Raw genomic sequence first — 22,271 nt, 5'->3', positions numbered from 1 at the left:
CCTATGTGGCTGAGGCAGCCTTTGTCCTGGCACTCAGGCAAAGGAACACAGGCTGCCTGGGACGAGGCGACCTCCCTGAGCGCCTGCTGGTGTTTGCACTTGGGAGTCTTCTCACAAGTCTCACATGGCGTGTTGGACACACGGCTTAAGCCTGTGGACACAGAGGAAGAGCATCACCCGACTCATCACGGCTGATGATGAGAGGGCAGAGGGCACACGGGAGAGGTTGGCGTGTTCGTGCCCTTGAAGAGCCCCACCTCCCCGCGACCCTCCCCTCTGTTGGCTTGCAATCCGGGCCACCCATTCGTAACCAGAGGTCTTTTCAGAAACAGCAAAGTTCACACAAGGGCATCAGCACTAGGACTCCTTCAGGAGTCTTGTGTGTGTGTGTGTGTGTGTGTGTGTGTGTGTGTGTGTGTGTGTGTGTGAGAATAAGTGAAGCGGTGTTTGGGAGGCTCAGCTTCAGGAAGTGGAACCAGAAAAGTTCGCTGTGATTTTGGAGTTGCGTGAGACTGTAGTGGGCTGTTTTCTCTGCAGTGTGTATGTTGTCCCTGTCAACTCTGCCTGAAGCAGAACTTCATCGGTCTTACCCACCCACTCTGCCTCTGGTCCCTCGGTTCCTTCCCCTGGACGCCAATCTTACAACCTGCTCACAATCCCTCAAATATGTGTGGCTGGTCCTGAGATCCTGACCTTGTCCACAAGACAGTCTGCATTGGTAGACGTCTGAAAACCAGAGGGTAATCAACCCTGGGAATTCCTCCCTGTGTGGCGGTTCAGTCAACATGACTGAGGGTGTCCCCATGCGGGATTCTGGGGGCACCATCATGGACATGCCCAATCCCTGAATATTGGACATCCCTGGCCTGTGCTGGCCTCTCCGTTTCCTTGAATTTCCTCATTTTCACAGGAAAGCTATGAACCTGGGCACTGGCCTTTCTCTCAGGTTTGTGCCCTGGCCTCCCTCACTCAAGTCCCCATTGCTTCAATCTTACTGACCTCACATGCAATCCCAATGTGTGACCCATCCCTACGGACAATGTCCTACGTCCCGCCCTTCCTTGGAACTCCAATGTGCAGGCACAGAACACTTACACCTCTGGACAGCCGCATGTATACATGGACACGCCCCAGAGCGAACCTGAGAGGAAGACACACACAAACACTTCATGCTGTTTATCTCCCATTCTATATTTCTTCAAATGTATTGGACCCCCGCCCTGCGCCACGTGTCACCACCACCCTTGTCCTTATTTCATGGCCAGGAGAATCTTGTGGACCATCGGTGAGCATCGGAAGGGTTTCCACTGGGGTCGATGAAGTGCGACGCTCCTTCATACTCTTCTCAAGATCGTGCATATCCCTGGGATATATGGGTACACACAGACAGACAGACAGACAGACACACACACATACACACACACACACACACACACACACACACACACACACACACGCACACACACACACACACACACACACACACACAGGACAGGTGAGAGTCTTATCTTGGCCCTGAGTAAGGTTGCTTGAATGTTTCCAAACGGAAAGTAGGATGGGAGGGTGTGATAAGCTGTGCCAAAGCTGACAAGGGGATCCAGAAGCCAGACAACATGTGGGATGGTGGTAGGAGGCCTGAGGGTGGGGTTCATGGTCCGGGAATGACAGTTGTCACCGTGCTATGTGATGAGCCAGCTTTGTTTGTCCCGCTTTGCTCATTCTTTTTGTCTAGCCCCCTTCCCACCTTCAGGCTCCCCAAAGGGGCAAAGCCTCTTTGACACGTTACTTCTTAAGACTCCCTGTCTCAGGCTGATGCCCTTTTGACCTGGGGTCACCTCCTGTGCCGCTGTGAGTCTCGGTGCCTCCATGCAGAAGAGAATTGTGCCCTGGACCCCATGACACACATTTCCGTGCCCACACCCTTGGCTGCTCACCTCTTTCCCTCTCAGTTCTCTCTCCTGGGGCCTCCTTCATCTTGAAATACGGCAGGGGGTTGGGCCAAAGATCCTCTATGATTATCTGGTAGGGGAGACAGGCCAGGCCTCAGGTAGCTATCCCACGCAGTGGGGGAACCCATGAAAATCACCTCCCTTCCTTGTTACAGGGCCCCACCTCAGCAATCCTGCTAGAGCCGGCAAAGCTGTGGTCAGAGAACCAGTTGAAGAAGTTGAGGCTGCTGTTGTCATGCCTGCGTCTGTAGGCCTCCTGTCTGTACCTTGGGTACCACTGGATGGGACTGGAATGAGACGCCCTATACCCTGCAGGAAGACGAGTATGTGAGAAGGCGCCAGAGAACTAATCACATTCAACCCTGCACCCACTGCCGCCCATGCAGTCAGTGGACACTTACCATCAAGGCCTAGGACATACTCCTTCGTAACGACTTCATTCTGGAAGTAGGAGTTCTTGCCAAAAAACAGCAGGATCTTCCGGCATTCCCTGGGAAACTTGTGTTCCTCCACCTGCCGTGGTACAGTGGGGCAGAAATGTGAAATCTTGTTCCAGGAGACCCGCCCTCCCCTGAGGAAGGAACACATCACTTCTCCCCACCACCTCCCCTCCCCACACAGCCAGCCACCCACACCACCTCCCACTCCCAGGCCGACCTTCAAATTGGTCATGTGGCGAAGCATGCTTTCATCGGGCTTACTAATCAGGGCTGACATCTGAGGGTGGTTCACAAACTGCCGCAGGTCAAAGAGCCTTCAGGTGCTGGGCGTGAGAGAGCTCGAACCAGAGAACCAGTGTGGACAGCATCCAGGCGTCCTCCCCCCGGGACTGGCGTCCTCCCCCAGGGTCTCAAGCCCTCCCCACAGGCTGCGTCCAGGCCCACGGGGTCTCAGGATCGCGCAGGGCTCTGCTAGACACGCACAGGAGGCTGTGCATGCCCAGACGCCCGCAACCACGCCTAGCTTTCTGTGCTCGTGAGGACACTGAGGACGCTTACTTCCACACAGCCAGACAGCACACATCCGGTCTCGCGCCGACCAGTGGGCATTCACATCGCCTTCCCCGCAGCAAGATGCTTAGCGGGACCCAGAAACGTGCCCCCACGCGGCTTTGTGTGGGAAGAAGCCCTCGGTCATTTCCCCGACCTGGCCTGGACCTCCACCGCCACTCCCCACTCTCCCAGCGCTGTTTCCGTGCCAGGTGCGACGTAAAGCACACATGCCTCCCCCACCCCGGCACTGCCCTCCTCCCACACTCATTGCAGAGCCAGGACCACCGGATGGGATCACGTTTGCACGTTCCCGGCCACTGGAGCGTGGCTTAGCTCCAGTCCCTGTCCTGGGTTCCTCTAAATGGCACCTCCCTTTCCTTCCTCTTGCGCAAGCCCAGCCCCCTGTGGACCCTCCACCAGCAGCAGGAAGGATACAGCCTTGGCCCAGAAACCACGGATGCCCTGGATAAGGGCACCTCTCTGCTGCAGATGTCGCTGCCGCCTCTGCCACATCCTGAGTTTGAGTCGAGCGTGCTCCCGGCTGGCTTGTTTATTCACCGGCTGTAGCTCTATCTGAAGGGCCTCCAGAGCCTCCAGAGCCTCCAGTGGGGAAGGGCAAGGACGGAGGCCTGACTCTACCTGCTCCTTCTTAGCCTGCTTCACCTGCAGCTCCTGGGCTTCTTCCACCCATCGGCCTTCCTGCTCACTCGGCTTCTGTTCCTCCTCCACCCGCTCCTCCTTGTCCTCCTTGCCCTCCACCTCCTCCTCGCCCTGCTGCTGCTCCTCCAGCGCTTCCTTCTCCTGCTCCTCTTCCTCCTCGGTTTGCAATTCTGCTCTCCCTTTAATGGCTCGCACGCCTTCCCTTCCTCCTCCTGCTCCTCCTCCTGGTCCCCTTCCCCTGCCACTGCCGCCGCCAATGCCTCCACCGCCACCAGCCGCGGCCGGCGCCGTGGCCGCCGCCGCGCCCGCTTCTATACCCTGCTGCTCCTGCTCCTCCCCTTTCATTTCCGCCAACTCCTCCTCCTTCCGCTCTTCCTCCTTCTGCTTGGGCTTCTGCTGCTCCTCCTCCTTCTAATCTTTTACTCCTGCTGCCTCTCCCCCTCTTCCTCCTCCTCCTCCTCCTCCTTCTGCTCTTCTGGTCCTGCTGCTCCCCCTCGCCCTTCAGGTCCTCCTCCTCGTGAACTTGGACCTTCTCCTTCCCCGGCTCCTGCTCCTCGTCCTCCTCCCCCTTCTTCCTCTGCTCATGCCCCTCTGCCCCAGGCGCGTCCTCTTCCGCGGCCGCCACCTCAACCTCCTCCTCCGCCAGGCCCCACAGCGCCTCCACCGCCACTATGTCATGCACCAGCGGCACCGATATCTCGCTGGGGCCGCCCACCTGCCTCTCGGGTCGGGCCTGGCCTTCCTGCACAGGCTGTTCGCTTGTGGCCTGCGAGCCTTCGGCCTGCGGCACCTCCGGCCCTGCCGGAGACCCAGTGTCCCCACGGGCCCTCGTCTCTCGACCGCCCCGTTCCCGGTCGAAGGCGGCATGGGGGCTCCGGGCATCCCCAGTGTTTCGGAAACACGAGTCGTGCAACATGCGGCCCCGGCCCGAGACACCAACTGTGGCTCCTACCGACGACGAAGCGGGAGGTGAAAGCACGGCCCCCCTCCCCAGACCCAGTGAGTGGAGCCCTGAGGGCAATGGCTGGCAACTCGCTCCCCCTTCCTCCCAGAGCCCAAAGGTCGAGGGGGCGCATGCGCATGCGCATGCGCATGGTGCTGTACCCAGGATGCCTCGGCGGTGGCTATCGCTATGCCGATGCTGCCTCGGAGGCCTTTGTGGTGAGAGGTGTGCGCCTGCGGCTTTGAGGCTGAGGGAGCTCCAAGCCACGCCCAGGCCGCTTCACTGCCTTCAGGACCAATCATAGGGACGGTGGCGTGCGTGGCTTCGGCGGTCCCGCCCCTAGGTCACCCGGAAACTGGGGCGCGTCTGTTGCATAGGCAGGAAGGCTCTGGGCCCCGTGCAGTGCAACTCCTCCGGGGGGCTTGCAGCCGGCCCTCTGTGCGCTCTGGGTGCCCTGTTTGGCTTCTGGCCATGCGAAAGCGACCTTTGCATTCCACGCTGCGCTGGGCACGCGGCTATCTACACACACGGGTAAAGGGGGACCTCCCCGCTTTGCCCATTTACACCGCCACCTTTGTTCATTGTGCCCCTAGTCCGACAAATCCACTCAGCGGATCACCTTGGCTGTCCGGGAGACGCATGTCAGCTGTGCGCCTGCTGTCTGTGCACCCCGGTTTTCCATCTGCTCAGCCTCCTTTGCATACTCTCTACGTCCATCCTTGCTCCCAGAAGACATGTATGTCATGACAGCAGTCTAGCAGTGCACCGGCTAGGGAAGGTCGGTGACCAGAGGTGTGTGACGTGGAGAGGACGCCACACTAGGGGAGGCTGCGTATCATGCGCGCCGCTCTTGCCGTTTGTCCCCGTTGCCTGGAAAGTGACACACTGGCAAGCACACACCCCCCTCTCATGATGGGCTGCCCATTGCTCCCGTGTGTGGCAGTGCACAGGAAAGACCCGTGACCGTGGGCCCTGGGATTCCTGGAGCTTGTGTCTGTCCCACAGACAGCGGTCCCCTTCCTCCCACAATGCTTGGCCATCTTCTCACAGGGACCCTCCCCAGGCCTTCGTTGGCCGTATGTCTGTTCATCCTGGTCCCATTTCCTTTACCACTCACTTAGGCGGCAGGCTGCCATGAGCGTGGGCGCTGGCTCAAAACACTGTCCCCCTGTGCCACAGGCAGCGTGATTTCAAGGGTCTCCGAGAGGTATCGGGGGGTTGGGGGATGCAGTGTTGGGACCCAAGTGAGGGACACGCCCCAGGGTCTACATGAAGCCACATGACCACTTTGGGGAAGCAATAAGCTGCAGACGGTGTGCAGTGAGGGCGATGATGTGGTCTCCCTCCCTGTCAGGGCAGTGGTGATGTGGACTCCCTGCCGGTCTATGTCAGACAGCATAAGCTACACACACACACACCACACAGAGCCACTGCAGGATTGGAGGCTCGAGATGCATTGCCTGGCCAGGCACCACACTCATGCATTGCCTTTTCCCTTTGGTGGAATGCAGTGTTCCCCTACCTCTTTATGGGACCAGGAGGCTGCCAGGCAGGCGGGGGATTCTAGGATTTCCAAATTCGTGTGCCGGGCCCTCTGGCCAACATGTTGCTTCCGTGACACAGAAGAGGTTCCTCCAGACTCGCTGGGCTATGTCAGGATACGAACGGGGTACAGAAATGCTCCAGGGTGGCTGTGATATATGAGGCAGCACACCACCGCTTCAGGTGACAGCAATGCATAGAAACGCAGGTGGATGGGGGGAGGCTGAACAGGTGGTAGGGGGCTGAGAGGGGGTGGCCAGTGTGACCGACAGAGAGGCAAACTCTTACCCAGAAAGGGAGAGGAACAGGTCCAGTGGTGAGCCCTCAAGCTGCCCTCAGCAGAGGACGTAGCGGGTGGGCAAGACAGGAAAGCAGGCCCAGACCCTGGTGCACCTGACCTATGCAACTCACTCCCTCCAGAGAAATGGGGCCTGTCAAACTCCCACGCATCGCCGGGAGACCCCGTGGCAGGAACGTGGGAACAAATCTGGGTCCCAGGTGCAGGGACTGTCTGGGACAAGCAGGCAATGCCTTTCAGTTTGAACAACACCTACCACAGTATTGGGGTCCCGGGGCCGGGCCCCAACTTCGCAAGGGACTCTAGACCAGCCAGGCCTGTCTCTGCAGGGTCATCCAGGAGGATGTTCACCGAGACACATACCCTGGCTGGGACCACAAGGCCTTGCGATGATCCCCTAGGCCGCTCCAGGAGCAGGGCCAGACTTACTCATGCTCTCTGCTGCCTCCCTCCACTAACGCCCACTTCCTTGCAGGGAACTTTGGTCCTCCTCCACTGCGCCATGGGTGGCCCAACCCCAACTTGCCCCTGGCCAAGGCAACACAGGACGAGCGGACCCAGGCAAAGTCCGGGCTTTCCTCCCGTCATGAAAGGTGATCAGCTAGCTCCGTGTCGATCCCAGGCGCGAAGGGATTGCACTCGCTGCACTTTGGCACGGGAGCCCCCCCTTACTCACCAAGTCAGGAAAGCCCCCAGTCTCTTTCCTTCGCTTGCCAACGGCCTACACACACTCACTCAGGCACAAAGATGCACGGCCACGCGGCACGTGGACACAGACACGTGCACGCTGCCAGCACAAACGCTAGGTCTCAGGCAAAAGTACTCACAGGCGCCAGCCACAATACATTCACAGACACACTCTAGTGGACCTGTGCACTCACTCATGCCCTCTGCCACATCCCACTCACGAGGCTAGCTCCTCCTCACGACTCACACTTGCTTTCCCCCCTCACACAGCACGTGCATTTGTCCTGGGGCCCAACCTGGCTGAAAACTAGGGCAGATTCAGGACCTCCATTGGGTCACGGAAGCTTGCATTGAGATGCCAAGGAAAGAGAGCCACAACTGATACCAACCTTCCAGTACCAATGGCACCGGAACATGGCATGTGGAGAAACACCAGCTACGACTAGGTTCCCTGGCTCCTCGGCTCCTGCCCTTTCTTCAGACCCTCTCAACACTGGGCAGTCCCTTGGGTTTCAGTACCTCCCAGCTGGCTGCAACCTACAGGGCAAGGGCCAAGGGACTGACCTTTCTCAGTTCACATGTATACCCAGCTTGTGTGGGCTGCCTGGAGGCAGTCACGGCTTAGGAGGTCTGGATGTGCTCTGACCCCTGGTACTTGTGCGTTCCTTTGTGTGTTCCCCTGCAGCCCTGTGCCATCAGCAGCCTACTCCGTCCATATGGACACGCACAGCTCACGGAAACCCAGATGCACTGATACTGTGCAAGGACAGCACAGAGACAGAGAAAGAGAGATGGAGGTGCGGGAGGGAGGAAGCGTTCCCTCACGAAAATGATCACAGGGACTCAGAGACAGACAGAGGCCAGAGGGACATGGAAGGAGGCCGAAGAAGGAGAGTAAGTCGCCACTAGAGACAGCCACAGAGGGGGAGTGTGTGTGTGTGTGCCCGTGCCCGTGCGTGTGCGTGTGAGTGCGTATGAATGAGTGAAATTGTCTGGGACTGAGACAGGGGTGTTGCCACGATTCCTGGACTCTCGAACGCCCTCTTCCAGCAGAATGGAGGCCCGGTATTGTCAGGAATCTCAGCGTTTTCCGGAACAGGACTCCCTTGCTTTGGGGCCCTAGCCCATCCTCAGGCTAGGGCCATAGAGCAGAAGGAGTGGGAACTTGAGGCATGAGGCTCCAGACTAGGCCCAGCAGGTGGAGTGTCAAGGCCCAAGGTTTTTAAATGCCTGCTGCCTCCTTCTGGAGCCCACCAGCATTTGGGAAGCACGCCCACGGCCCCGTGGCCCTTCGGACACTGAAGTGGCTATGGCTGTGGCTGTGGCTGTGGCTGTGGCTGCGGTGGAGGTGGGGGAGAGGCAGAGGCAGAGGCAGTGAACTTTTTGACCATGGGTCCTTGGGGTGAAGGCGCTCCAGGCTAGACCCAGACAGTTGGCTGCTGTTCAGGAACAATCAGCTGGAGGGCAGTGGGCGTGGCTCCAGCATTTGAGCCCCTGCCTCCCCTCCCAGGTCTGGAGCAGGTTCTCTGCCTCCCCCTCCAGGGTGACCTCCCTGTTTGGTACATGCCCTTTTCCGCTTTGTCACCGACCACAACTTTCCTGTGGGATGTCTCATATCGGAGAACTGGTGCTACAGATCTCACCTCTTTGGGGAGGAGCCCGGATGGCAGACAGCATGGAAGCTTCTTAAGTGTCTCGCGTGCATGAGATACAGCCAGACCAACACTAAACCATCCTACCCACCCAGGAAACTGACTGGAGGATTAGCACAGCAATCTGCATATCCTGAACCACCGAATTCAGCAGGTACGTGGCATGCAGAAGTGAACTTGGAGAGCGAGGAGGCATGGGAAGGGAGGTGCTTTTGTGCGCGGAGAGGCGAAGGAGACTGGGCAGGTGGAAATTTTACTAACTTTCTTTAATACTCTTCTACATTATTCTTTCCTTTTGTGTCTATATTCACAGATTCTATTTTACTCCCATCTTCTCCTTTTAGTCTACTTCAGTGTATTGGTTTTTCAAATTCTCACAACATTTCCCTTTTTAATATTTTTTATTAGTATTTTCTAAATTTTTCTCCACTCCCACGTTTTTTTCTCTCCTGTGTCAAAACCACTTTCAACACCCAGGTGAAACATGCCTAGAATCTAGCATCATTCATTCCATTATTCACATGTGTGTTTTTAAGTTTTTACTTTTAACATTTTATAATTTGAATATTTCATTGAATTTTCTACCTCATGAGTTCCTTTTCTCCATTCAAAATGACAAAGGGAAGGAATTCACCCAGAAAGAAAGAGCCTGAAGAAACGAGAGCCAGGGATTCAACCAACACAGACACAAGCAAGATGTCTGAAGCAGCATTTAGAAGCACGATTATGAGAATACTAGCTGCAGTCCAATGTAGATTAGAGTCCCTTTGTGCAGAGAAAAAATGCAGTAAAAACTGGCCAGAATGAAATTAAAAATGATATAACTGGGCTGCAATGACGGATGGATGCAGCGGTGTCAAGGATGGATGAGACAGAACAGAGAATCAGCGATTCAGAGGACCAACTTATGGAGACTATGGAAGCAGCAAAATCGAGGGAGATTAAGGAAAAGAGCACGATTGAAGAATTGGAGAAATCAGTGACTCATGCAGAACGAAAAACAACATCAGAATCATAGGGGTCCCGAAGAGGAAGAGAGAGAAAAAGGGGTAGAAAGGTTATGTGAGCAAATCATAGTGGGAAATTTTGCTAACCTGGGGAAAGACACACCATCAAAATCCAGGAAGCACCGAGGACCCCATCAGATTCAACAAAAACTGACCCTCAGCAAGGCATATCATATTCAAACTCACAAAGTACTCAGGCAAAGAGAATCATCAAGGCAGCAAGGGAAACAAGTCCCTAAACTACAAGAGAAGACAGATCAGGTTTGCAGCAGACCTATCCAGAGAAACTTGGCAGGCCTGAAAGGAGTGGTAGGATACGTTCAAAGTGCTGAATTAGAAACATCCACAGTGAAGAATTCTTTATGCAGCAAGGCCATCATTCAAAATAGAAACAGAGGAAAAAGGTTCCCAGATACACAAAATTTAAAGGAGTTTGTGACCGCTAAATCACACCTGCATGCAATTTTAAGGGGGGACACTCAGAGGGAAATTGATATCTATCTATCTATCTATCTATCTATCTATCTATCTATCTATCTATCTAACTATCTATCTATCTTTATAATTATATTTATATATACAAATAGATATAGAATTATATATATAGATGTATATAGACATATACATATCGATATAGATATAGATATATAGATACAGTTAATACAATACATATACATATACATACATACACATACACATACACATATACATACACATACACATATACATATAGATGGAGATGGAGACGTAGATACAGATATAAAGATATATAGATATGTTTTCCTCCAACTCTTCAAACAAGATAATGGCCATAAAATCGTGTCTTTCAGTACTACTTTAAACGTCAGTGGACTGAATGCTCCAATCAAAAAACATAGGGGAACAGAATGGATGAGAAAACAAGTTCCATCGATATGCTGTTTACCAGAGACCCACTTTAGATGTGAAAACAACTTCAGAGTGAAAAGAAGGGGATGGAGAATCATCTGTCATGCTACCCGTCAACAAAACAAAGCCAAAGTAGCCATACTTCTATCAGACAATCTAGACTTTAATTTAAGACTGTGTCAAGTGGTACACAAGGCCATGATGTCATAATTCAGGGGTCTATCCACCAAGAAGACCTAGCAAATGGATACATTTATGTGGCGTATTTGAGAGCAACCAAATATACAAACCAATTAAACGCAAACATAAGGAACCTCATTCTTAGTAATGCCATCATAGGAGGAGACTTCTATGCACTCACTCACTGCAATAGACAGATCATGTAAACGAAAAATCAACAAGCAAACGGGGGCTTTGAATGACACACTGGACAAGATGGGCTTCACAGATATGTTCAGAACATTTCATAATAAAGCAGCAGAATATACATTCTTCTCCGGTGCTCACGGAATATTCTCCTCTATAGATCATATGCTGGGGAAAACAGTCATCCCTAAGGAAGTTCAAAGAGATCGAGGTCACACCGTGCATATTTTCAGACCACAACACTAAGAGACTCGAAATCAACTACAAGAAACAATTTGGAAAGGTAACAAATACTGGGAGACTGAAGAACATCCTACTAAAGATTGAACGGGCTAAGCAAGGGTTGAAAGAGAATATAAAAAGTATACGGAAGTCAATGAAAATGTATATGGAAGTCAGTGATAACACCACAACCCAAAACCTCTGGGACGCACCAGGGTCGGTTATAAGAGGACCTATCTAGCAAGTCAGGTCTTGCTAAAGAAGAAAGAAAGATCTCAGAGACACAACCTCACCTTACGCCTTAAGAGGCTGTAAAAAGAACACCATACGAAACCCAAAACATTCAGGAGACAGAAAATAACAATGATTAACGGAAATTAATGCTATTGAAACCAAAAATCAAACAAAACAAAAACAAAAACAACCTCAAACAAACAAACAAAGAAACAAACCAAAATAGGAGAACAGATCAATGAGCCCAGAAGCTGCTTCTTTGAAGGAATTACCAAAATTGATAAGCCAGTCATCAGTTTGATGAAAAGGAAAAAGGAAAGGGCCCAAATAAAGAAACGCAAGAATGAAAGAGGAGACATCACAACCAACACAGCAGAAAGGCAAACAATAAGAAGAGAATATTAGGAGCCATTATTTGCCAATACAATGGGCAATCTGGAAGAAATGGACAAATTCCTAGAAATGTATACACTACCAAAGCTGAAAGAGGAAGAAAAGGAAAATTTGAACAGACCCATCGCCAGTAAAGAAATCAAATTAGTAATCAAAAACCTGCCGGAGGAAGAAGACTGCAGGGCCAGATGGCTTTCCAGGGGAGTTCCAGCAAACATTTAAGGAAGAGTTAACACTTATTCTCTTGAAGCTGTTCTCACAATAGAAATGGAAGGAAAACTTCCAAACTCTTTCTATGAAGCCAGCGTTACCTTGATTCCAAAACCGGAAAGAGACCCCACTGAAAAGGAGAACTATAGGCCAATTTCCCTGATGCACATGGATGCAAAACTCCTCAACAAGGTATTAGACACTCGGATCCAACAATACATGAAAATGTTATTCACCACGACCCAGTGGGATTTGTACCTGGGACGCAGGGCTGGTTCAACATCTGCAAAACAATTAACGTGATTCCTCACATCAATAAAAGAAAGGACGAGAACCACAGGATCCTCTCAATCGATGCAGACAGAGTGATGGACAAAATACAGCATCCTTTCCTGGTAAAACCCCTCAAGAAAGTAGGGATAGAAGGAGCACACATCGAGATCATAAAGCCATGTATGAACGACCCAACGTGAATATCATCTCAAGGAGCAAAAGCTCTCAGCTCAAGTCACGAACGAGACAGGAATGTCCACCGCCTCCACTGTTATTCAACACAGTATTGGAAGTCTTAGCCTCGGGCCTCTTCATCCTTCTGCTCCCCCTCTGCAGCTACTGCTCTTCCAGCCCTGGCTCTACCTTTCCTCCTCCTCCTCTTCTTCCCTCTGCTCACGTCCTCCTCAATTTCCTCCCCAGCTACTACTGCTCTTCGACTCGTGCTCCTCCTCTTGCTCGTCCTGGACTTCCTCCTCCTCCACTTCTTCCCTCGCCTGCACCCGATCATTCACTCGTCTTCCTCCTCCTGTAACTCCTCCCAGTCCTCTTCCTCCATCTGATCCTCCTCGTCCTTCACCTCTTCCTCCTCCTCCTCCAACTCTTCCTCCTAGGACTCTTCCTCCTTCTCCAGGTCCTCTCCTGCTACTGCCCTTCCTGCCCTACCTCTGACCTTTCACCTCTTCTTCCCTCTGCTCTCGTCCTAGTCGACTCCGTCCTCCAGCTGCTCCTGCTCCTCTGGCCCGTAATCCTCCTCTTCCTGGTGCTGGACATCATCCTCTTCCATTTGTCCTTCTCCTGCACCCAGTCATTCACTGCTCCTTCTCCTCCTCCTCTTCTTCTAACCCCACCCAATCCTCTTCCTCCAACTCCTCCTGCTCCTCCTCTCCCTCCACCTCTTCCTCCTCGGGCTCTTCCTCCTTCTGCTCCTACACTTCTACTCATGCTCTGGAACCCTGGCTCTATCTTTTCTCCCCACCCTCTTCCCTCTGCTCTCGTCCTCCTCAACATCCTCCCCCAGCTGCTCCTGCTCCTTTGGCTCGTGCTCCTCCTCATCCTGGACATCCTCCTCCTCCACTTGTTCCCTCTCCTGCACCCAATCATTCACCCTTCTCTTCCAGCTCTAACTCCTCCCAATCCTCTTCCTCCAACTCCTCCTCATCCTCCTACTCCTCCTCGTCCTCTTCCTCCTCCAATGCTTCCTCTGGACATCCTTCTATTCTCCAGGCACATCTTTGTCCCTTAAGACTACCACAATCTCCTCTAAGGACGGGAGCAATAGATCTCGCACTGCCCCCAAGTCATCCGCAATGAGCACCGGACCCTGCGGATGGGCTCTCACAGGCCTTTGTGTCCCTGCAAAAGGAGCCTGGCAACCTCCCAGGCCTCCCGGGGAGACTCGGTAGTGGGAACCTGGGAGCAGCGACGGGATCCCCGGTGCAGCGACACCCAAGGGATGGTCATATCGTGCTCTGTCTTTTCAACAACACCTACAGCAGTATCGGACCTAGAGGCCGGGACCCAACGGGCCTCCCACGCGACCCCTGACCAGCCAGCCTTGTGTCGGCAGCGCCATCCAGGAGGAAGCTCACCGACACGTATGCCAGGCCTGGGACCCCAAGGCGCTTCGATCACCCCCTAGGCGGATAAGGTCAGGCCTAGGTTACTGCATGGGACCTGATGCATCCGTACAGTCGTCCCCAGTTCCTTGTAGGACAGGTCGGACATCCTCCACTGGGCCATGGGGTCTCCATGCTGTCAGCTGGCAGCAGCCAACACATGACCAGCGGTACTGGGACACCGTCAAGCCTTTCCTCTCATGCTGGACGGTGGCCGTGTGTTTACCGAAAGCCCTGTATGGGGGCCACGGGCTGCGGGGAAGGCAGGTAGGTGGGTGGCCAGGCACAGACGAGACCACCCGCTGTGATCCCGCAGGGTCACTGGGACTTCACTTCCATCTGGCCCACACGCAAATTCTAGGGATGGGGCTTTGGGGGCAGTGCGGAAGCCTTGCAGCTTCAGCGTCAAGGAGCTGGGCACACACACCTGTGGGCACAGCCGGCAGCAGACTGGGACCAGTGTTCCTCCCTAGGCCCCTTTGACCGTCCACCACCTGAGAAGAATACTGGAGGGGCTGTACGGCTTTAGCCTCCCCAAAGCGCACACACAGTGGGCCATGTGCTGCCCACTGTGGTTTGGGGCAGGGCGGGGGGAGCCCGGTCAGAATCCTGACCACAATGTCCACAGCATCCTCTGTCGACATGCAACCGCTGAGACACTGAGAAAGGAACCCAGTTCCCCATTTACATGAGGCCAGGAGTCGACAAAGCCTGAGGCTAATCAGGGTCACCCGCACAGGGACTGAGAGGCGCATTCTGGCACCACTTACATGCAAGGGGAACACAGTTCTGGGACACACCTTGACATGTCCCCAGCCCAGCTGCAGCGACAGTGGTGATCTTGTGCTGCGGGGAGAGGTGTTGCTGGCAAGGAACTGTCCCCTCAGAGAGCAGCTGGCAGGCTGCTCACCTGCCCATCCACACATGGATCACGCACACCACCCTGCTATGGCACCCCTGGGGGACTCAAGTCACCTGAGGTCTAGGGTCCCAGCTCCTCCCTTTCCCTGGGCCTGGTGCACAGGAAGCAGAGAGGAGAGCCCCAAGGAAGAGCTGACTGGCGACAAAACATGGCTCGTCTGCCAAGAGCAGAGATTTTTGCTAGACGGCTCCCTCCAGGGAAATACCTACGCCCTCTGCACACCACGTAGCCTGACAGGTTGGGTTCCCTAGCTACCCTGTGCACAAAGCCTGGGCACACCATGTAGCCCCTACGTATTTGCTACTGTCGGCCCACCAGAGCCACTCACACACACACACACACACACACACACACACACACACACACTCACTCCCACATAGACACACACTAACACACACACAAGCACACTTACTCACAAGTGGTCCACTGGCCACTGGACACAGGCTGTCCTCCCCTCGGCCCCCCTCTTGACCTTGCACCAATCTCCCTTTTGCATCCTGACTTGAGCCCCCTGGCACAGCAACGATTGCACCCATCCCAGCGATTTCCATCAGGACTCAGGAGGGAAGGGACTGCACTCTTGTATTCTGGCACCTGACCGTCCCACATAAGCACCTCATTCACACAGACCGCTGTGTCTCTCCTTGTCTCTCCAGTGGCCTAACCACCCACTCCTGCACACACAGAGACACACGGCTACGCAATCGCACGAACATATGCACGCTCACACTGCCGGCACCACCACGGATCTCAGGCCCAGTTTGCCACAGACGCCCACACACACTCGCACGAACTCACGCTGGATCTCTGCCCTCGTGCGTACTCTCTCCATGAATTCCCACTCATAAGCCTCGCTGCTGCCCACAACCCACACCTGCCCCTCCCCCTCACACATCTCCCATCCTGAGCCACTGTCTGAGGACAGGGCTCGGGGTCAAAGGAGCCCCGGGTGTGGGAGGCAGCAGCAAGGTATACTGCCATCGACTATGAGAAGGCTGCCTGCTCCTGAGTTGTCCGGGGACATGTGGTCTTAGCTCTGATCCTGACTGGAGGCTTTGCTGACTGGATTCTATCTCACCAAGGACACAACACCCCTCTGGGAGCAAGGGTCCTGGATGAAACCCCCCCGAGTCCTGGCCACACTGTACCACGACCCAATGGACCAATTTGGTCCCACTGTGCAATCCCCTTCCCTGCCTTTCGGCTCTGGCCTATACAATAAATCTCCAAATAACAGGTCTGTCTCTTCCTCCTCCTCCTTCCAGGCTCTTCCTGCCCAAGAAGGCAGGCCTCTGTGCACATGGCAACACCGGCCCCACCCCAGTACTGCACCTCTCCTGCACACACAGAATCACCCGGGCAGCGGCTAGGACAGTCACACTCAGGTCCCGTTCTCGTCGAGCCTCCTTGCGTCCCCCATAAACACACACAAACACATACACAAAAACAGAAGGGTTTTTAGCTTCCTGTATGTGTCCACATAAACATCGTGGAACCTCTTCAAGGCTGCCACACGTTATCTCTTCCTCAATTCTCTCCGGGGCACGTAGAAGACAGGAGACTCATCCACCCATCTCTTCCAGCACTGGTGGCGTCCTCCATTGTTTCTGCATGGGCAAAGATAGAAGCTCTGCGCCATTCACGCCCACACAGATGCAGAGCCCCTGACGCATGTGGGCACACGCAGACACATTTGCGTACACGCGCACACACGCACCCCCACGCAACAGACACCAAGAATGATACGGGATATTTGCAGATACATCCCAGATGGTGTCACTCTTGTGCCTCGCCCTTTTGCGATCCCCCTTGCTTTCTCACCCAGGGATTCATTTCCAGCCCCCAATGGCCTTGGACCAGTTCTAAGAATGGCTGTCGGGTTGCGGGAGGACATGGCGTGGTGGGGCACATGGAAGGAAGTGCGAGATTCTCACCACAGTGGCGCCTGGGGACACGGCAGCTCCTGACCCAAAGACTGGCAGGCAAATCCAGACTGAAGGAGCAGGGGGAAGCCCGGGACAGGGCGGACATCCACGGGGAGCATTTGTGGTGAAGCACTGCTCCTCCCCAGTTGCTCTCCAAAGCCCCAGCCCACAGCACAACTGCATTTGGTTTGCAGGCTTCGACCCTCTGTGTGTTTGCAGCTGAGTCTCTGCAGGTCCCCTGTCATCCTCCCACCCTCTCCCCATGCTACCTGTGTCCCTGTGTCGGCGGACCTTCCATTTCCAAGCCAATGTGTGGCCCACGTTCCCTTGCCCATACAACACGCAGGTCAACACACCGCATACTGGGGTTCTCACCGACACGTGAGCACGTCAGATCACTGTCTGCTGGTCCCTTCCTCCCTCAGGTAGTACTGCAGGGGATTGGGCCACAGGTCCTCGATGATGATCTGGAAGAGGACACAGGCCGGCGCCACATTGGGCATAGCCCACTCTCCTCTCTGGCCGGGGGCCACCCACATCCCCACTGCTGACGAAGGCCTCAGGGGCCCCACCTCGGCAATCCTGTTGGCCCCTGGGCAGCTGTGCTCACACAGCCAGTTGAACAAGTTAAGGCTGGTGGGGTCATGCCTGCGACTGGGAGCTCCACGTTCATAATCCCAGAACCACTGGACTGGAGTGGAACGCGATGTCCCGTAGCCTGCAGGAAGAGAGGATTTGAGGAGCAAGCTGATGGCCTCCTCCCCACCCACCTGCCCCTCCCCCTCCCCCTCCCTCCTGCCCCTGATTCATGCTCCTCATCCCCCTGCCCCGCACCATCATGGGACCCACACCCTACCAGCAAAGCTCAGCTGATACTCCTTAATGATCACTGGGTTCCGGAAGTACGGGTTGGCCCCAAAGAAAAACATCACTCTGCAGCGGTACTTGGGATGGCCCACTTCTTCCACCTGCCGTGAGCAATGGGACAGGAGGGGGCAAGTGTCCTCCCTCGGGGTCCTGAGCTACTTGCCTGGCTGTGAGGGTGAGCACCTTTGCCCCACCCTCTCCTGCCCAAATCCCACACCCGACGGGATGGCCCCCAGCCACAGCCTCCCCGGTCTCACCTCCAAGTCGACCACGTAGCTGAGCACGTCTTTGTCCTGGGCACCGATCATGGCCGACAACTGGGGGTGATTCAGAATCTGTGCTGTGTCAAGGAGCTGTGCCTTCAGATGCTGTGGAAACAGACACAGCCCCCCTCCAACCCTCCCAGGCTAAGAGCAAGGGACTAGATCACGGCATGTGCAGAAAGACCAGGAAACACTAGTCCCCACACTCCTCAGCCTCTGCAGATGCATCAGACCCCATCGACACTGGGCAGTCCGTTGGCTTCCTGTACCTCCCACGCTGTCTGCACACAGCAGGGAGAGACTCCACTGCCTGCACGCCTCACAGTTCCTTCCTATATCTGACCTGTGTGGGCTGCCAGCAGCCCATCATAGCTTGTGATGTCGGCATGTGCTCTGACCCCTCCTCACGGCTGGGTTTCTTGGCATATTCCCGTGAAGACCTATGTTGTCACCAGCCTCCTGAGTCCAGATGGAATAACATGGCTTACAGGAACCCGACTGCACACTTACGCTGCAAGCAGAGGGTGTGGGAGGGAGAAAGAGATCGAGAAGCACGGACGAGGAGGGCCGAGGAGGGAAAAGGATTAGACACAGTGACACAGCCAGTCCGGAGAGAAAGACATGGGTGGGACCGAGCCGGAGCCTGAGGACAGAGAGGGAAGCAGGGGTGGAGATACCAGGAGAGAATCCTCTGTGTGTGTGTGTGTGTGTGTGTGTGTGTGTGTGTGTGTGTGTGTGTCAGGGTCTGAGGAGGCAGCTTGTACCCCATTCGGAGTGGGTCTCAGTCGTCCTACTGTCTGGCAAAGGGGCGTGGCGTGGTTCCACTAAAGGTCATGAGTGTGTGTCTGAAATGCTCTCTTTTGAAGGAACTGCTAGGAAACGTGCACAGCCTGTGAATGTGAAGGTGGGTGTGCGGCCTGCGTAACTCTCCCATTTTGCAGCGAAATGTTTCCTTGCCTTATCTGCTCTGAGTGAAGGCTGCTTTGTGCTACCCTAGCTCTGGTAGCATGGGGACACATGGCTCGTGTCTGCAAGTAATATTTGAGACCAGCCTGCAGGCCAACGTTGGCGGAGACCTAGAGGAAACAGACCCAGTCACCAAGTCCCCCCATCCCCAACAACCGCCCCTGTCCAAGGCCTTACACTGGATCCCAGACCACACCAACCCAGGGCCAGGGACCATTCCCCAGCTCTCCTCTCTGGGGGCCATCGCCCTGAGGCACCCTGCTCTCAGTGCCCAGCCCTCCTGCACAACAGCCCCCGCCATCACCCACCAGCACAAGGAAGGATACCGCCTGGGCCCAGAAGCCAGGGATGTGCTTGATGATGGCCCTTCTGTGATCCAGGTAAGAAATCTGCCTCCGAAGAATCCTGCGCTTCAGCCGCCATAAGGCCCTGGAATCCTGGGCATTCCCAGCGCTGATCTCCAGCTGAAGACGCTCCAGTGCTGCCAGCGGGTCCTGGGCTGAGGCAGGACGCAGCGCTGGCTCTTGCTGCTGCAGCGGCTGTGAGAGCTGGGGCCCCTCCTCCGCCTCTGCATCTGCCTCGCGCTTCTCCTCTTGCTCCTGAAACTCCTCCTGCTGCTGTCTCTCAACTTCCACCTCCTCCTCCTCCTCGTGCATGTCCTCTGCTTCTGGCTTGGCTTCCTCAGAATTCTCCTCTCCAGCCACCTCATCCTTGGTCGCCTCGCCGTCCTCTTCCTCCTCCCCGATCACCACCTCAGCCGCCACCATTCCGTCATCCAATATCAGCACCAATTCCTCCGCTGGGCTTGCCACCTGTATCTCACACCCGGCCTGGGTTTCCTGCACAGGATGGGCGCTTGCCGCCCCTGAACCTGGGGACTGCGGCCAGCCCACGCCCTCCAGCGCCCCTGCATTCCCGCGGGGCCGGGACTCTCCACCTTTCGCATCCGGGACGATCAGGGCCCAGGGTCGGCGGGAATCTCCGCTTTGTCCGGACCGCGACACGCTGGCCATGACGCTCGGCCCCGGCCCCAGTGTAGCTAGGGCAGCCTCAGGACAAGGACAGGAAACGGCAGCAGGTGGGGGGAGCCTTGGCCGCAAGACCATTAGCTCCCTGAAGCCTCCCGCCGCAGCCCGCCAAAGTTGAGCGCAGGCGCACAGGCTCTGGGATTTGAGGACTCCGCATTGGCTGTGGCTGCTGTGGAGGAGGGGCCGAGACAGAGGCAGTGAAGAGTGTGCGCATGCGGCCTGGGGGCGAAGTGGTTCCAGGGCAGGTCAGGCCAGCTGGCCAGGTTCGGGGAGCAATCAGTTGCAAGACAGCAAGACAGGGTGCTGGCCGCCAGCAAGCGCGCGCCAATGGCCGGTCCAGGCTCTGGAGCGAGTGCCAAGGTGCCAGCGTGGCCCCCGTTTGCCGCATGTCCTCTTCAGCGCTGTCACCTTCCAGCCTTCACTTGCGAGGTCCCCGGTATCGCGCAGTCTGTGGTCGCTTGTACACCCTTTCCCCAGAGGCCTCACTACGGGCACCAGAGCATTCAGCACAGGATCGTCCACGCCGTGAGCCACTCCCTGCTCCGTGCCTTGCCCCTTCTTCATGAAGCTGGGGCAAAGCCTGGAGAAGTCCTTAGTGTCACGCCTACCGGGGCCACATGGCCGTCCCCACGGTATCTCCTCGTTGGCCGTCAGGCTGAGGGCGGCGGTAAGGTGGGTGCCCACCCAGAACCAGTGACACCCACCCTAGACCCACCCCACCGCCATGTCCTTGCAAGAACACAGCTCAGTAGACCTCACTGCACTGCAATGCAGAGCAAAGAACAACCCCCAGAGCACCATCTGCCACTGGTGCCCTACTGATCTCCGTACAGAGCGCCAGGGAGATGGGGTAGTAGGATTTAGCAGCTTGCTCCGGTCCTGAAATCTAACCTTCCACTAAAAGGAGGACGACTCCAACCACGCAGGGCACGTAGGGGCCCTTCACCGAGAATTGCAGACTTGTCTGTGTCTGTCTCTGAGAAAGCCCCGTGCCTGCTTTCACTAGTACACACGAAAGCAGACGAGTTCCCTTCCCATTTCCCAGGCACCAACAAGAATTCTGAAGAAGCATGCACCCAGACACAGAAGGTCCACTGAGAGAGACAGTGAAAAAGAGACACACAGAGAGACAGAGCTATAGAGGGAGAGAGAGAGACACGTGCTAGCAGAGCAGATGAAGGAAGGACGAGTGGAGGGGAAGACCAGCCTGGAGAGGGAGAGTCCGGGGAGATTGGCGGGAGAGACAGGGAGGAGGAGCAAGACAAGAAGAGACAGAGGGGCACCTATTACAAGGAAGACAGGCGGAGACAGGGGGAGGCATTAGTGATGGAGAGGAGGGAGACGAAGACAAAGAGAGCTGGAAGGAAAGTGGGAGGGAGGGACAGGAAGAAGACAAGGGAGGGGGAGGCAAGGAGAGGGTAGGAGGAAGGAGAGCAGGGGCAGCCGAGGCGGAGACAGGTGGGCTGACTCTGAAGACAGGGCAACTGCAGTGTGCACTCTCTTTCACCTGGTGAAATTCACCTGTGCAATTTGCACAGAGACGAATGCTCTACAGTGGTCAGCCCTCAGCACAAAAGGCACCGCTCCCACCTGGACCTTAAGGGCAGTCTGAAACGATCGCTGAACTAGGAGGAAGCTGCAGTGAGGTCATTCGGGGTGAGGAAGAGGGCACCGCAGGGAAGAAAACAAGGACCCGTTCCCCACAGGGCTGCTGGAAGTCCTGTACTTACCAGCAGGAGACAGCAAACGGGACTGCCGGAAAGACACAGCAGAGATTTAGGCACAGCACATGCGGGAAGAAATCACGTCCCAAAGCTCGGCAAATTCAAGCAAAAGCAGAGGCTGCACATCCATGAATGTCAATGCTTTCCGAGTGGAACCAACGAAGTTCTCACAGATGCCCAGGAAATGTGCTCAACTCTGAGGCCCCCTCGCCTCTGGCAAGCTTCTCATCCAAAGCGACTCATCACAGAGAAAGGGTGGACCGTGAGCAAAAGAGCCAAGGTCTCCTTCGGATCCCCGGACGCAGACAGGTGATCCGCCCAGTAATTTCAAGCCAACGTATGGTGATAAAGGTTACCTTCCACCACAGTGATGGAGGAAACTCGCACCCGAGGGGAGGACAATGAGTGAGAACCGCATCCCAGGCTGTAAGCTAAGGACAGACCATCAAGCTGTATTGGAAGGTCACGAGACCGTGACTCAAATGTCTGTACAGACACAGAGCGTCTGCAGAAGCACGAGGGCTGGATAGTTGTAAGCAGGTAGCAGGATTTCTAAGTCTGGGCTGCCTGTATGATACGAAAGGCTAACACGTGCAAGCAGAGCTATGCCCATGTGATGCGGATCAGCCTCCTGAGGCGGTACT

The 22,271-nt window shown here is 55.3% G+C and overlaps 2 protein-coding genes across 2 annotated transcripts; both read right to left on the bottom strand.

The window, feature by feature from the left end:
• Positions 1-1,968: 1,968 nt before the first annotated feature.
• Positions 1,969-4,517, bottom strand: LOC128774561 (testis-specific Y-encoded protein 3-like; the record flags this gene model as incomplete). Its single annotated transcript, XM_053893627.1, has 6 exons — positions 4,335-4,517; positions 3,377-3,535; positions 2,607-2,684; positions 2,351-2,462; positions 2,113-2,258; positions 1,969-2,019 (listed from the first exon to the last, which is right to left on the bottom strand). Coding segments are annotated over exons 1-6 (729 nt in total), but the record flags the coding sequence as incomplete, so codon positions are not given.
• Positions 4,518-17,174: 12,657 nt separating this feature from the next.
• On the bottom strand, positions 17,175-19,888 carry LOC128774579 (testis-specific Y-encoded protein 1-like). The gene is made up of 5 exons (XM_053893645.1): positions 19,202-19,888; positions 17,904-17,981; positions 17,636-17,747; positions 17,352-17,497; positions 17,175-17,246 (listed from the first exon to the last, which is right to left on the bottom strand). The coding sequence occupies exons 1-5, from the start codon at positions 19,886-19,888 to the stop codon at positions 17,175-17,177; spliced, it is 1,095 nt and encodes a 364-aa protein (XP_053749620.1).
• Positions 19,889-22,271: the final 2,383 nt, after the last annotated feature.

The sequence above is a fragment of the Panthera pardus genome, unplaced genomic scaffold, assembly GCF_024362965.1.
Source record: "Panthera pardus isolate Hobbes unplaced genomic scaffold, ASM2436296v1 HiC_scaffold_333, whole genome shotgun sequence".
In the NCBI taxonomy this organism is placed as follows: Eukaryota; Metazoa; Chordata; class Mammalia; order Carnivora; family Felidae; genus Panthera; species Panthera pardus.
Note: the sequence above shows the minus strand (reverse complement) of the source record. Positions and strands in the feature narration are given on the sequence as shown.